Source organism: Eleutherodactylus coqui, chromosome 2, assembly GCF_035609145.1.
Source record: "Eleutherodactylus coqui strain aEleCoq1 chromosome 2, aEleCoq1.hap1, whole genome shotgun sequence".
NCBI lineage: Eukaryota > Metazoa > Chordata > Amphibia > Anura > Eleutherodactylidae > Eleutherodactylus > Eleutherodactylus coqui.
In genome coordinates, this window is record NC_089838.1 from 248,482,270 (window position 1) to 248,495,199 (window position 12,930).

The 12,930-nt window shown below is 42.4% G+C and overlaps 1 protein-coding gene across 3 annotated transcripts in view; it reads left to right on the top strand.

The window, feature by feature from the left end:
• The window catches only part of DET1 (DET1 partner of COP1 E3 ubiquitin ligase), a 42,774-nt gene extending 33,260 nt beyond the window's left edge, over positions 1-9,514 (top strand). For 2 of the 3 annotated variants that reach the window (XM_066592814.1, XM_066592816.1), the window contains exon 5: positions 8,216-9,513. In XM_066592814.1, coding sequence (XP_066448911.1) covers positions 8,216-8,405 — 190 coding nt within the window. In that variant the 3' untranslated portion in view covers positions 8,406-9,513. Of the gene's footprint in view, positions 1-8,215 lie in introns of all 3 variants that reach the window. The other variant, XM_066592815.1, reaches the window with a different exon arrangement.
• The last annotated feature ends 3,416 nt before the right edge of the window (positions 9,515-12,930 follow it).

Below are 12,930 nucleotides of genomic sequence, written 5' to 3' on the forward strand. Positions count from 1 at the left end.
TCTTAGGCCACCATCACAAAGCCCTATGAGCGCTGTGTTTGAAACGGCTCGCTAAAGGCAGTACAACACCTCTATTGATTTCAACGGGGCTTTATAGACTAGCACTTGAACGCGGTGTTTCTAACCCCACAATTTTCGAGGGCTGTCTGCTCTATTTTCATGCGTTTTAGCTTTTTTTTAACGCACCTAATCACCCATTACAATGATGGGTTAAACCGCTGTCAAACACAGTAGAATGTGTTTGGAAATGGTGCGCAAAATCGCGGTAAAACGCCCGAGAGTTTTGGTAACTCATATGGTAGCCGCCTTAGAAAATGATTGCTCATGTGCATGAACCCATTCAGAGGAATGAATTCTTTTCCCGTGTGAGTTCCATCCATATCACAAGCGAACAAATCTCGCACAGGAATATCGCCCGTGTACATACCGCCTTGGACTGGCAGAAGAAAAAACATCAGTCTTGGCAAATCTTTTTCTATGTTCATAAACTAAGCCCATGATGGCGAACCTATGACACGCGTGTCAGCACTGACACGCATAGCCATAGCCATAGTCGCTGACACGCAGCCGCTGTCGGCAGTTCACCCCATTAGTGGTAAATACCGGCAGGCGCCGCAGCTCCCCTGCCGGTATTCACTAAGCAGCGCTACTAGCAGCGCTGATTCCTGGCGCACACTGTGATGTCAGTGTGCAGCCAGGATCCTCTTCCCTCCTCCTCTGATGTCTCCTACCATTTGGTTCCGGGAGAGCAGGGGGAAGAGGCGTCCGGCAGCACACTGACGTCACAGAGTGCGCCGGAGATCATCGCTGCAAGCAGAACGGAAGGCAAAGCAGGAGTGAAGCTTCCCTGTGGTGGAGGGGGTAAGTATATGGGTCTCGGGGGCCACTGTCACTGCTGGGGGCCGCTGTGTGAGGCCACTGTCACTGCTGGAGGCCGCCCATTGCTGGAGGCCGCTGTGGGTGGCGCTGTCACTGCTGGAGGCCGCTGTGGGGCGCTGTCAGTAGTGGATCCATCGTGTGATAGATGGATGCCAATGACTTGGACGGGGTCAGTCAAGTTCCATGGTGGTGGCCGTCATATTATTGGTAAGAGTAGCCCTAGAACCCGAAGACATGTGATCACGGCCTTATTACTAGCAGCAAGAGTATTTGGCTGTTCCTCGTTGAAATAAAGCGTAGTATTTAGTTTCACAGGCTTGTGCATCCTTATCGTATTATCATTTAGGGGATCGGTTGGTAATTTCTCATTCCTGTAGAGATGAAGTGACTTTGGTTAGGTCGCTAACACCGTCTTATTACATCGGTTTGATCCGTAAGCAAGTTGTCGTTTATATCGGGGGCTAGTAAGCCGCACGAATGTTCAGTTTATAATCAGATCTGCTTTTCTAGAACAAACAGAATTATTCCATTATTGTGATTTTTTTTTTTTTTTTTCTTTCCTTTTTTTAACCTTTTTCAAGATTTACCATGTTCGTTCCTCAAGGTGAGTGGCTTCTGGACCACAAGAATCCATATTTTTGTGCCAAAAGTGGGATTTCTATCCCTTTTTTTAAATTTTAAAAGGAGAAAGTAATCTCACTATAAAGGAAACCTTGATGTTTCACTCACCAGACTGGCATCCTCACTATTGTGCAGTCACTTCATACACCGCGTCTCCGCTCCTAATTATCGGAATATTCTATTAAGCCGTCACACAGAAGCAACATTATATGACACAAATGAAAAAGGGATGTAATCCATTTGTTACAGCTGTAGCAATACACCAAAACACCCCTGTCATTGCTCTATGGCTCCTTCACCCGCTTTTGTCTTCTCGTGAATACAAGGAAACACTGGTTGCCATGGAAACATTTGCTTTTATGGTACTTATGGTGAATAGGCTACACTTCACGCCTGCCTCTCTCTTCTACACAGAAACCTACTTCTCGCCAAGCCTTGCCCATCTGCTCAAATCCTGCAATGCACGTAGGAAAAAGATGAAATGATGATTACAATATTGTAGTTTGATCAGTGAACAAATATATAGAGGTATAAAGGCCGCAGGTTTACGTCATGTGACTTGCGGTATTTGCCTCTTCATTGTCGTTTTTTTAAATCTTCTTTGTTTTGGTTGATGCTTTTTTATTCTTGCCGTTCTAAGCCATTATTGATCTAGGCGTCCTTTTTATTTGGAATATTTTGTCTGTGATACAAGAGAATTTAAAAACGAATCTAGAAATCTGTACATGTTGTCGAGATCTTCTTTTTCCTAATGGATAATCTATAGTAGACAGAGAGATCATAAAAATGCTGTTTTGGACATACAATGACAGTCATGTCAATTGCTCGTAAAGGGGTTGTCCAGGGTTATAAAAAATATTGCTGATTTCTTCCAAATATAGCGCCACCCTTCTCCATAGGGTTGTGTGTGGTATTGCAGCTCAGCTCTATTGAACTGATACCAAAACCAAAGAAATTCCCTGAGGGTGGGTGGTGCTGTGTTTGGAAGAAATCAGCCATGTTTCTCTAACCCTGGACCACCCCTTTTAAGAATCTGTCTTTGGTATGAAAAGATTTTCATGGTTTTCTGCTTAAAGAGAACAGTGCCGATTACATATTTAACTTCAAATTTAATGTGTGTGTATGTGTGTATATATATATTTTTTTATTTTTTACTGTGCTAACCTATTTATGACTCCTATATGTAGACTAACTTGACCACTCCTACCTTTTCGTACTTTTGTTTCCTACATAGGCAAACGTAGAACTGTTTTCATTCTTATTTGTCCCATAATTTTAGTTTCAAAAGTTTTCTTATTTCATTTTTACATAACTACATAATAAAGAGCTGGGGGGCTTTAGTAAAAACAGACTTAGGACTGTAAATAGTTGTTGAACAAACAACATTAAACCTATCCTATAGGTCTCCGCTCATTATAGTATCTGTAAGAAAATTATTCTCATTTGTACATAGGATGCATTATCTGTTGTGTTTCAGATTTTCTCCTATATATTGGGATATATAGATGGTCAGACCATGGTTGCCATGTCCTAAGGAAGCCTTCCATAGATTTTTTTTTACCATAATTTTAAGATGTCGGTTTTAGTTATCTTATATTTCCACCAGTTTTCCATAGCATATACGCATTTTTGTTAATGTCCTTTTTTGCTCAAACTAGTACTTTTACTGTTCTTCTTTAACAAAGCTATTTTACCATAGCACTGAACTGATTTATGTGATCGTATGAAACTTTATCTGTTTCATTAACAATCTTTTAGCTTGGTAAAAGTAGTAAAAAGGTATGAATGCCTAATAGGTTTCATTCCACCTCTGGCATCTAAACCTCAGAAACTAGGGGCCTCCCTTCACTGAAGCTTTGGGAAGACCTATCTCTCTGTGCTACAGTATCTGTTTAGGCTGTTACCAAAGCATCTCCCGGAGTTCGAAAGTAGCACTCTTTGCAGGCCTGCCTATAGGTATTTATCCTGTGTCCTCACAGGGTAGCTACCTATACATGGCACCAAGACAATTTTTCTTCCTACTGGATGAGAGCTATTTTGCATACTTTATCCTAGGAAGTAGTGTTGAGTGAGCTGAACCAGTAGAACCCCGTTTAGGGTTGAACATCACTAAAAGTTCGGTTCAGCGAGAACCCGAACCTAGCTTTTAGCAAAGTTCTACCCGACATAGGCTTCTACTGGTTCTGTTCATTCAACACTGGTCTTAACCCCTTAGTGACCAAGCCTGTTTGCGCCTTAATGACCAGGCCAAATTTTGCAAATCTGACACTTGTCAATTTAGCATGGAAAAACACCAGAAAGGTTTTGCATATCCAAGCGATTCTGACATTGTTTTTTCGCCACATGTTGTACTTCATTTAGGCGGAAAAAAAAAAGACCGATAGAATTTGTGTTTATTTATTAAAAGCGCCAAAATTGGGAAAATTTTGAAAAAATCGTCATTTTTTTCACACATTTTTTCACATTTCCAACTGCAATATCTCAAATATGTGCAAACATAATATAGAAATTTTTGCTAAGATATATATATATATCCATCCGTTTACTTTATTTTGGGCGCACATTGGAAAAACTTTCGTTTTTTTTTTTTAACCATTTAGGAGACGTTCAAATTTAACATTAATTTTCAGCATTTTGAGGAACACTTTGTTTTCCTACACCAAGCCAAGATTGGAAAGGCTCATAGGAGTCAAAATGATACCCCCACAAGTGACCCCATTTTAAAAACTACACCCCTTAACGTATTCACTGAGGGGTGTCATGAGTCTTTTAACCCCACAGTTTTTTTTAGGAGTCAATGCAATTTAGAAGAGAAAAACTAAAATTTCATATTTTTGCAAATATGTCATTTTAAAGACAGGACTTTTTTCTATAGTACACCTGAAAATGAGGATTTGCACCCCAGAATGGATAAGCCTGTTTGTCCCGTGCTCAGAAACATACCAATTGTGGCCCTAGTATTACGTCTGGATGCACAATGGGGCCCAAAATGAAAGGAGTAACCGGTGGCTTTCGGAACAGAAATTTTGCTAGAAAGAGATTTAGGCGCTATTGCACCATTGTAGAGCCATTGAGTGACCAAAACGATGGAGAACCCCCACAAGTGACCCCATTATGAAAAGTAGACCCCTTAACAAATTTTTCTAGGGATACGATGACTTTTTTGACTTCACAGTTTTTGAATAAATCCAAGCCAAGCCGAAGGGAAAAAATTACGATTTTCATTTTTTTGGCAATTGTGTCAATTTAAAAGCAGTTTTTTTGTACAGCACATATATGAATGAAGACTTGCACCCCAAAATGGGTACCCCTGTTTGTCCTGTGCTCAGAAACATACCCATTGTGGCCCTAGTATTACGTCTGTATGCACAATGTGGCCCAAAATGAAAGGCGCAACCCGTGGCTTTCGGAACAGAAATTTTGCTTGAAGGAGATTTAGTCCCCATTGCCCACTTGTAGAGCCATTGAGTGACCAAAACGATGGAGAACACCCACAAGTGACCCCATTTTGAGAACAGTAGACCCCTTAACGAATTTATCTAGGGGTACGATGACTTTTTTGAAGGAAAAAATTATGATTTTCATTTTTTTGGCAATTGTGTCAATTTAAAAACTTTTTTTTTTGTCCAGTGTACATAGGAATGAAGACGTTCACCCCAAAATGCATACCTCCGTTTGTCCTGTGTTCAGAAACATACCCATTGTGGCCCTAATCTACTTAAAGAAAACATGGCTAGGCCTATAATGGAAGGAGCACCCGTTGGATTTCAGGGTACAACGGAATAAATTCCAGGCCCCATTGCCCACTTGTAGAGCCATTGAGCGGCCAAAACAATAGAGAACCTCCACAAATGACCCCATTTCGAGAACTAGACCCCTTAACAAATTTATCTAGGGGTGTACTGCGTATTTTGACCCCACAGTATTTGAATGAATCTAAGCAAAGCAGAAGGAAAAAATTACGATTTTCATTTTTTTGTCAATTTTGTCAATTTAAAAAAGTTGTTTTTGTACAGTGTACATAGGAATGAAGACTTTCACCCCAAAATGGATACCCGCGTTTGTCCCGTGTTCAGAAACATATCCATTGTGGCCCTAATCTACTTTCAGGACACATGGCTAGGCCCATAATGGAGGGAATGCCCGCTGGATTTCAGGGCAGAACTGAATAAATTCCAGGCCCCATTGCCCACTTGTAGAGATATTGAGCTGAAAAAAAATATGAAAAAAATTAGACTTCCTAAAAATAATCCCAAAAAATAATTTTTTGGCATTCCCTAAATATTAGATAAAGGTAATATAAACTGTGTTTTATGTCTGAAGACAGGGGTAATTACGAAGGCTGGTTGGGTTGGGCACATGGGGCAAGAAAACCGTGTATCCCCCCTCCTCTCATGCTTTTTGGGGGGTATTTCGTAACCTCAGCGGCAGGTATGGGGTGTAAAAAGTGGCGCTCTGTGAGGCTTTGTAATCTTGCTGCGGTGCAGCGGTCTCACACAGAAGGCGCTCAACAAGGTGCTCCTGGAACTGCATGAAGGCGAGGGTTCCAGGGGCTTCTTGTAAATTACGGATTACAGGTAGCGGTCTGAATAACGCCGGGCTCACACGGCCGTAGGTGGAATCCGCTTGTGGAGGCCCGCAGCGGATCCCATCTGTGAGCCGGCCGTGACCCTGCATACGGCCATGTAATGTACTGCGCATAACTGTCCACTCACACAGGCGGTCATGCGCAGTACACCGTTGTTTGTTTTTATTTCCCGTGCCGTCGCTTAGAGATGACCCGGGTACCCGCAGCCCGTACACAATGTGTTTGCATATGGGCTGCAGGTATATCCGCGGTCATAGAGCACAATGGGCTCTAGGTCGCGGATATCCAGGGTAAAATATAGCATGCCGTGTTCTGTTTCTGCGAGTGGATAACGTAATTCCGACCCGCTAATTGAGGGGAATTGTGTAATCCAATGCATGTGATTGATCCGTGGATTACCGCTGATCAAGCGCATGCAGAACCCGTAATTCCTCTCCGGTCATGTGTGACCGGCCTAATGTTGTATCGCTACTTTATCACGTGACCGGGGACCGCTCAGCGAGGCCGCCGGTCACTGCTCAAAGCACTCAGCGACCGTTGGTCGCTGGGAGCAGGGAGATTTAAAATATCCTGGGCTCCCCGGCTCCTGCGAATGTGTCCGGCATTTTGCCGGCGGGCGCATGTGCAGCAGCCGGAAGGCTCCATGGAGGATAATCGCATCTGGATTCAAATGCAGAAGCCTCCGAGAAGATGTTTCATCTCCTCTCACCGATCGCATTGGTGAGGGGAGATGAAACTTCCACTTTTTAAAGAACTTTTACGTGATCGCCATTATGCATTGGATAACGGCGATCACGTGACCAGTAACCGCATACCGTGGCTCCCCGTGACATCTCCAGGCTCTTGGCTACCTTTGGTAGCCAGGAGCAGGGAGATTTTAAATTTCTTGGGCAATCTTTCACTTTTGCGCATGCGTCCGCCATCATGCTGACGGGCGCATGCGCAGAAGCTGGGGTAAGGTCCGCGGATGAACGTCCCATCAGGGAACAAATCCGGGGACCTTGGGTACGTAATTTCATCCCCCCTTACGGATATGATCCGTAAGGGGAAATGAAACTAACTTTTTAAACTTTTAACTTTTTTTTTACTTTTTAACTTTATATGATCACCGTTATCTGATGGATAACAGTGATCATATGACTGGAAACCGCATACAGCGGTCCCCAGTCATATCTCCCTGCACTCGGCTAACTGTGACAGCCGGGTGCAGGGAGATTTTGAATTTGCCGAGTTCGCCGGCCTTCTGCGCATGCGCACCACATCGGCACATCGCAGAAGCTAGCGGGGGGTCCGGAGACCAGCCGTAGGACATGGAGGAAGCGGGGTGAGTATTTTCACCTCCCCTCATGGATCCGATCAGGGCAGCTGAATATGTAACTTTTTTTCAACTTTTATTTACTTTTTTGCGATCGGCGCTATCCATTGGATAGCGCCGATCGCAATGCCGGGGGAAGGGGGGGTCCGTACAGCCCGGGATGACAGCTCCATGCTGTCGGCTACCTGCGGACACCGACAGCATGGAGCTGTCACGTCCAGAGCCCGAGGGGCTTTATTCTCTGCAGGACACATGTTTTTACGTCCTCAGAGAATAAAGCCCACTTCGGGAGGACGTAAAAACACTATGGGCTGGTCGTTAAGGGGTTAAACATTGATGTAAAACACTAAGAGCCATAAAAGCCCTGTATAATGCAGTGTCTTACACAGGGCTTTTATGGCCCTTAGATAGTGTGGTTTACACCAGTTTTAGGGGTTTTGGTGGGTCTTGTTCAGCTCAAACTAATTCAGACAACCACATTTTTGCAAATGTTGAGCAAAGCAGATGAACCAAGCTTTTCAAAAAATGTGCTCTTCGCTGCTAAGGAGTGTTGCCATAAAGATTTTATATGAGGTAATTCTATATTGTTGAAGTAGTATTTGCTAGACATTATTAATTTCCAGAAGAAAGCCCACAAGCCTTGACAGAAATTGCACCATTGCTCAAAACACAAAAAAAATCTGAAAGAATTTATTAAAAATGTTTAATTAGAACAATTAGAATGTCATTAAACCTGTTAATTAATGTGCCTTTTAGTAATTATTGTTTAGTTACATTTCTCTGTCTTTTAATTATTTTGTTTCTTTTTCTAGGTTCTATGCAAGAGATTCTGGACTTTTAAAGTTTAAAATCCAGGCTGGCCTTCTTGGGCGACCTATCAACCACACCGTGCGTAGGCTTGTGGCTTTCACATTTCATCCATTTGAACCGTTTGCAATTTCTGTGCAGAGGACTAATGCAGAATATGTGGTGAACTTTCACATGAGACACATTTGTACATAGAAGGAATTCAGAGATGTAACCTGCTGCCTTAATGTCATCCATTTTTTTTGTTTATAGGAGACCAAAATCCAATGTTCACATCAAAAAGCTCACAGTACAAATCATGAACAGACTATCTCAAAATATACCACATCAATATCTTTAATGTTGGTGCAATTTTTTTTACTTGTTTAGTTTATGAATTGCAATGCACCACAAATACGATAACTACCTCTCCGTGAAGTCCTCTTCGGTTTCTTGTCGTACTAGATATAGGAAAAGATCACATCCCGGTTAGCCTTCCAATGAGTGGCCAAACGACATAATCTTTATATTCAGCCCTTGCTTTATTCATAGGGATTTCCTGGGAATTCTCATTCATGGGTTATGCTTTAGAAGAGGCCATCACTATGTCATTGGTGGGTGTCTCAGGGGTTGGAAAACAAATCAAAAAGGCCATGTTGGGGCTCCTTTAATGTTCGTCCAGCCACTTCATTGTGTCTGTCCACGTGGGTGTGCCTGGTACTACAGCTTAGCTTGGTCCTTTGGATCTGTTGATTGAGAACGAATGGATATTAATGTGTTTTCTGAAAAGAACTCTTTAACCCCTTAGTGACGGCCCTATAGTGTTTTTACGTCCTGCTGTTGCAGGACGTGTATGGAGGGAGATAGCACTGCTATCTTCCTCCATTCAGTGCGGGCATCAGCTGTTTATTACAGCTGACACCTGCGGGCAATAGCCGCAATGGGCCGTATGGCTGATCGCGGCTATTAACCCTTTAAATGCCATTGTCAATTCTGACAGCGGCATTTAAATCCCCCAAACGACATTCGGGGGTCCCGTACGGCCCCCCCACGGTGAGATTGGGGGAGCCGTGCAGGTGTCATGGCAGCCGGGGGCCTTCTGAAAGGCCCCAGGGATGCCTTAGCAGACTGCCTATCAAGCCATTCCTGTGGGGTGGCTTGATAGACTGCCTGTCAAAAAGCAGTATGACGTAATGCAGGAGCGATCAAAGCATCGCTGGTTGTGATCCTCTAGGAGGACTAAAGGAAAGTGTAAAAATAAGAGCAAAAAAGTTTTACTAATTATTAAAAAAAAAAAAAAAGTTATAGTTAAAAAAAAACCTTTTTGCCTCATTTGCAATGAAAAAAAATCTAAATAATAAACCAAAATTACGTGTTTGATATCGCTGCGTCCATAAAAGTCAGATCTATCAAAGTAATGCATTATTTACCTCGCTTGGCGAATGTCGTCCGAAAAAAAAAAAATAAAGAACGCCAGAAATGCACTTTTTTGGTCACCCTATCTCCAAGAAAAAAAATGTAATAAAAAGCGATCAAAAAGTCAATTGTATGCAAAAATGGTACCAACGGAAACGACAGGAGGTACCACACAAAATGATCCCTCACTCAATTATGTCGACAGAAAAATAAAAAAGTTATTGTGCACAGAAAATGGACACAAAAAATTATTTTAAAAAATTAAATATCTTAAAAAAAAACACAAGTAGTACAGCAAAAAAAAATTTTTTATATATAAAGTTTGGTATCGTAGTAATCGTACTGATCCATAGAATAAAGTTATCAGGTCATTTTTGTTGCAGTTTGTGCGCAGTAGAAACAGGATGCAGTGAAAGATGGTGGAATTTCGTTTTTTTTTCTATTTCTCTCCACTTAGAATTTTTAAAAGTTTTTTTTTAGTACCTTATATGGTACAATAAATAGCACCATTGAAAAATACATCTCGTCCCGCAAAAAACAAGCCCTCATACAGCGGCGTCGATGGATAAATAAAGGAGCTACGATTTCTTAAAAGGGAGGAGGAAAAGACGAAAATGGAAAAAAGCAAAAATGCTCCGTCACTAAGGGGTTAATAAATTATAGGTGTGAAAAACTGGTATGAAATTGAAATCGGGTCCGTGCATTACAATATTTTTTTTTGTGAAACATCTACTGCTAAAGTTACTCTTTTTAATGAAAACTGCTATTTTAATTGTAAAAGTATACTCCTAAGGCCTCATGTCCACGGGGAAAATCAGATCCGCTGCAGATTGTCCATGGAGAATCTGCAGCGGTTCCCTCCTGCCCCGCGGACATGAGCGCTGAAAATAACAATAAATAAGAATAAACTCACCTCCCATCCGCTCCGTTTCTTCTCTTCGCTGCGGCGTCATCTTCTGTGCGTCGCGGCCGGATCTTCTTTCTTCGGCTCGGCGGATGTGCAGGATGACGTCGGTGACGTGCCCCGCGCATGCGCCGGCCCGAAGCAAAATGATCCGGCCGCGACTGAGAGAAGATGGCGCCGCGCAGAAGAGAAGAACCGGAGCGTGTGAGTAAACTCTGATTTTTGTCTCCCGCGGATCCGGACGGCTTCCATAGGCTTCAATAGAAGCCCGTGGGAGCCGTCCCCGCGGGAGACCCGCATGACAATGGAACATGGTCTGGATTTTTTCATGCTCCATTTTTTTTTAAATTCCTTTTATTGACGATCCGCGGGTATTTATCTACCCGCGGGTGGTCAATGCATCCCTATGGGGTGCGGATCCGCGGGCAGGAGAAGAGTTAAAATCCGCTGCGGATTTTAATTCTTATTTTGCCCGTGGACATGAGCCCTAAGTCTTTCAGTTTAGTACATGCTGTATTTCAAATACAATATCCTACCACAAGTAATTAGACATATAATCAAAAATCAAAAGTAGTACTTATTTACATATGTTAATACTTAGTGAGGCTTCCTTTGGCCCTAATAACATTGGATATTATTTTTGGCATACTCTCTACTAAGATACATTTCAACAAGTATTTCCCTTCACCTTCGTTGAGAGAGCTTGCCAGACATTTGCAGGATGAATGAACGCTATTCATATTTCCTGATTTGGTGTTCCAGTTTGTCCCAACGATGTTCATTAGAGTTCCCGTTCGGACTCTGTGCAGACTAGTCCAATAGTGGAACATCCATATACTCGAACCAATGAAAAAACGCATTGGATTTGTGACTAGGATCGCTGTCTTGTTGGACTTATTACTGTCTGTTTCCAAAGTATTGCCACATTGTCAGCAGCACATTATTGTCTAGAGTGCCATGATACATCTCCGTGTTATTGGTTCTTGCCACTACAACCAAAGGGACTCCAACCATGCCACATAAAACATCCGCAGACCATAATGGAACCTCTGCTGTTCTTAACTTTTGGCACAATGGACTCCTGCAAAAGGCGTTCTCCAAGCATTCTCCACACCCAGGTGCCTTCATCAGATTTGAAGATTCATCACTCCATAAAGCATTTTTCTATTGCTCAACTGTCTAATGATGATGCTCCTTGCATTTTGTAGACAGAATGATGCATTGCTCCTCATGATGTACCTCTTGTGTGCAGCAACATAACCCGTATATCCAATAGCATGCAGTTCTCATCACAAACTATGGCTGACACCTCCAAGGGCCTGCATCTGATGTAGCATGGCTTAGGTTCAGTGGCATGCTAATAAGACATAATCCATTCTACAGAAAGGGGTGTCCAAATACTTTTCGTAGGACAGTGTACATCCATCACTGGAAAAATGCACTGAATATTGACATCAGAAAGGTGAAATACAGTCATAATCTTAAATGTGATATACATGCATAGGCATAATTCCAAAGGCATATGTGTTGCCTGTCCTGACCCCCCCCCCCCCCCCCTTTCTCGACTAAAAAAAAATTATATACATGTAGTTATCATAATCATTATTATTCTTAGGTGCAAACATTACCACAGTGCAGTGATTTAAATATTACCTCTAGAACACTTATCAAAGACCAATATTACCCCCATATAGTAACCATAAAGCGGTAGATACCAGTTCTAATACCCATGGTAGGGCCCTTTACAAACTAATAATACCCTTTTGCCCTTTAGACTATAATAATTCCCTTTGTGTGCCCATAGAAATTAAGTCCATCTTTTTGCCTACAAGACAATAAAAATTTCCACTGGGTCCTCCTTAAGTATTAATGGTCCCTTGATGAGATAAAATGCCTCTGCATGGCCCATTTATGAACTAATAATGCCCCAGAGTGGCTTTTTTTATTAAACAATAATGCCCCCTGCATAGTCCAGGAAAAAAAACAAAAAACTTTCTCACTGATCTCCTGTCGAGTATAGTTCACCTATTCATGTTCATGTAGTCAACTGCCAAACGCAGGTGGCATAATAAAGTGACATTATTGCACTGGGACACTGATGTCCTGGTGGCCTGTGACCTACAGTGGCAATGGTAAGCTCTACTGTGCTATTCAACTGTATTGGTATATGCATGGCACCAATACAGGTAAATGCTGTGTTTGCCCAAGGAATCATGACAGCAAGCCAGAGGTTTGGGGCCTATGCACTGGATCCCTGGTGCTGGCCTTAGCTCTGTTTACTGTACGAGGGGCTGCTGATAAGTCTTTGGCTTTACCCAGAAAGAAACGAGATAGGAAGATGAAACTTTACATTTATTCCACACCTTGAGGTGTTTCTTCAAGTTTGGAAACAGATGATAGTCGGAGGGAGCTAGATCTGGT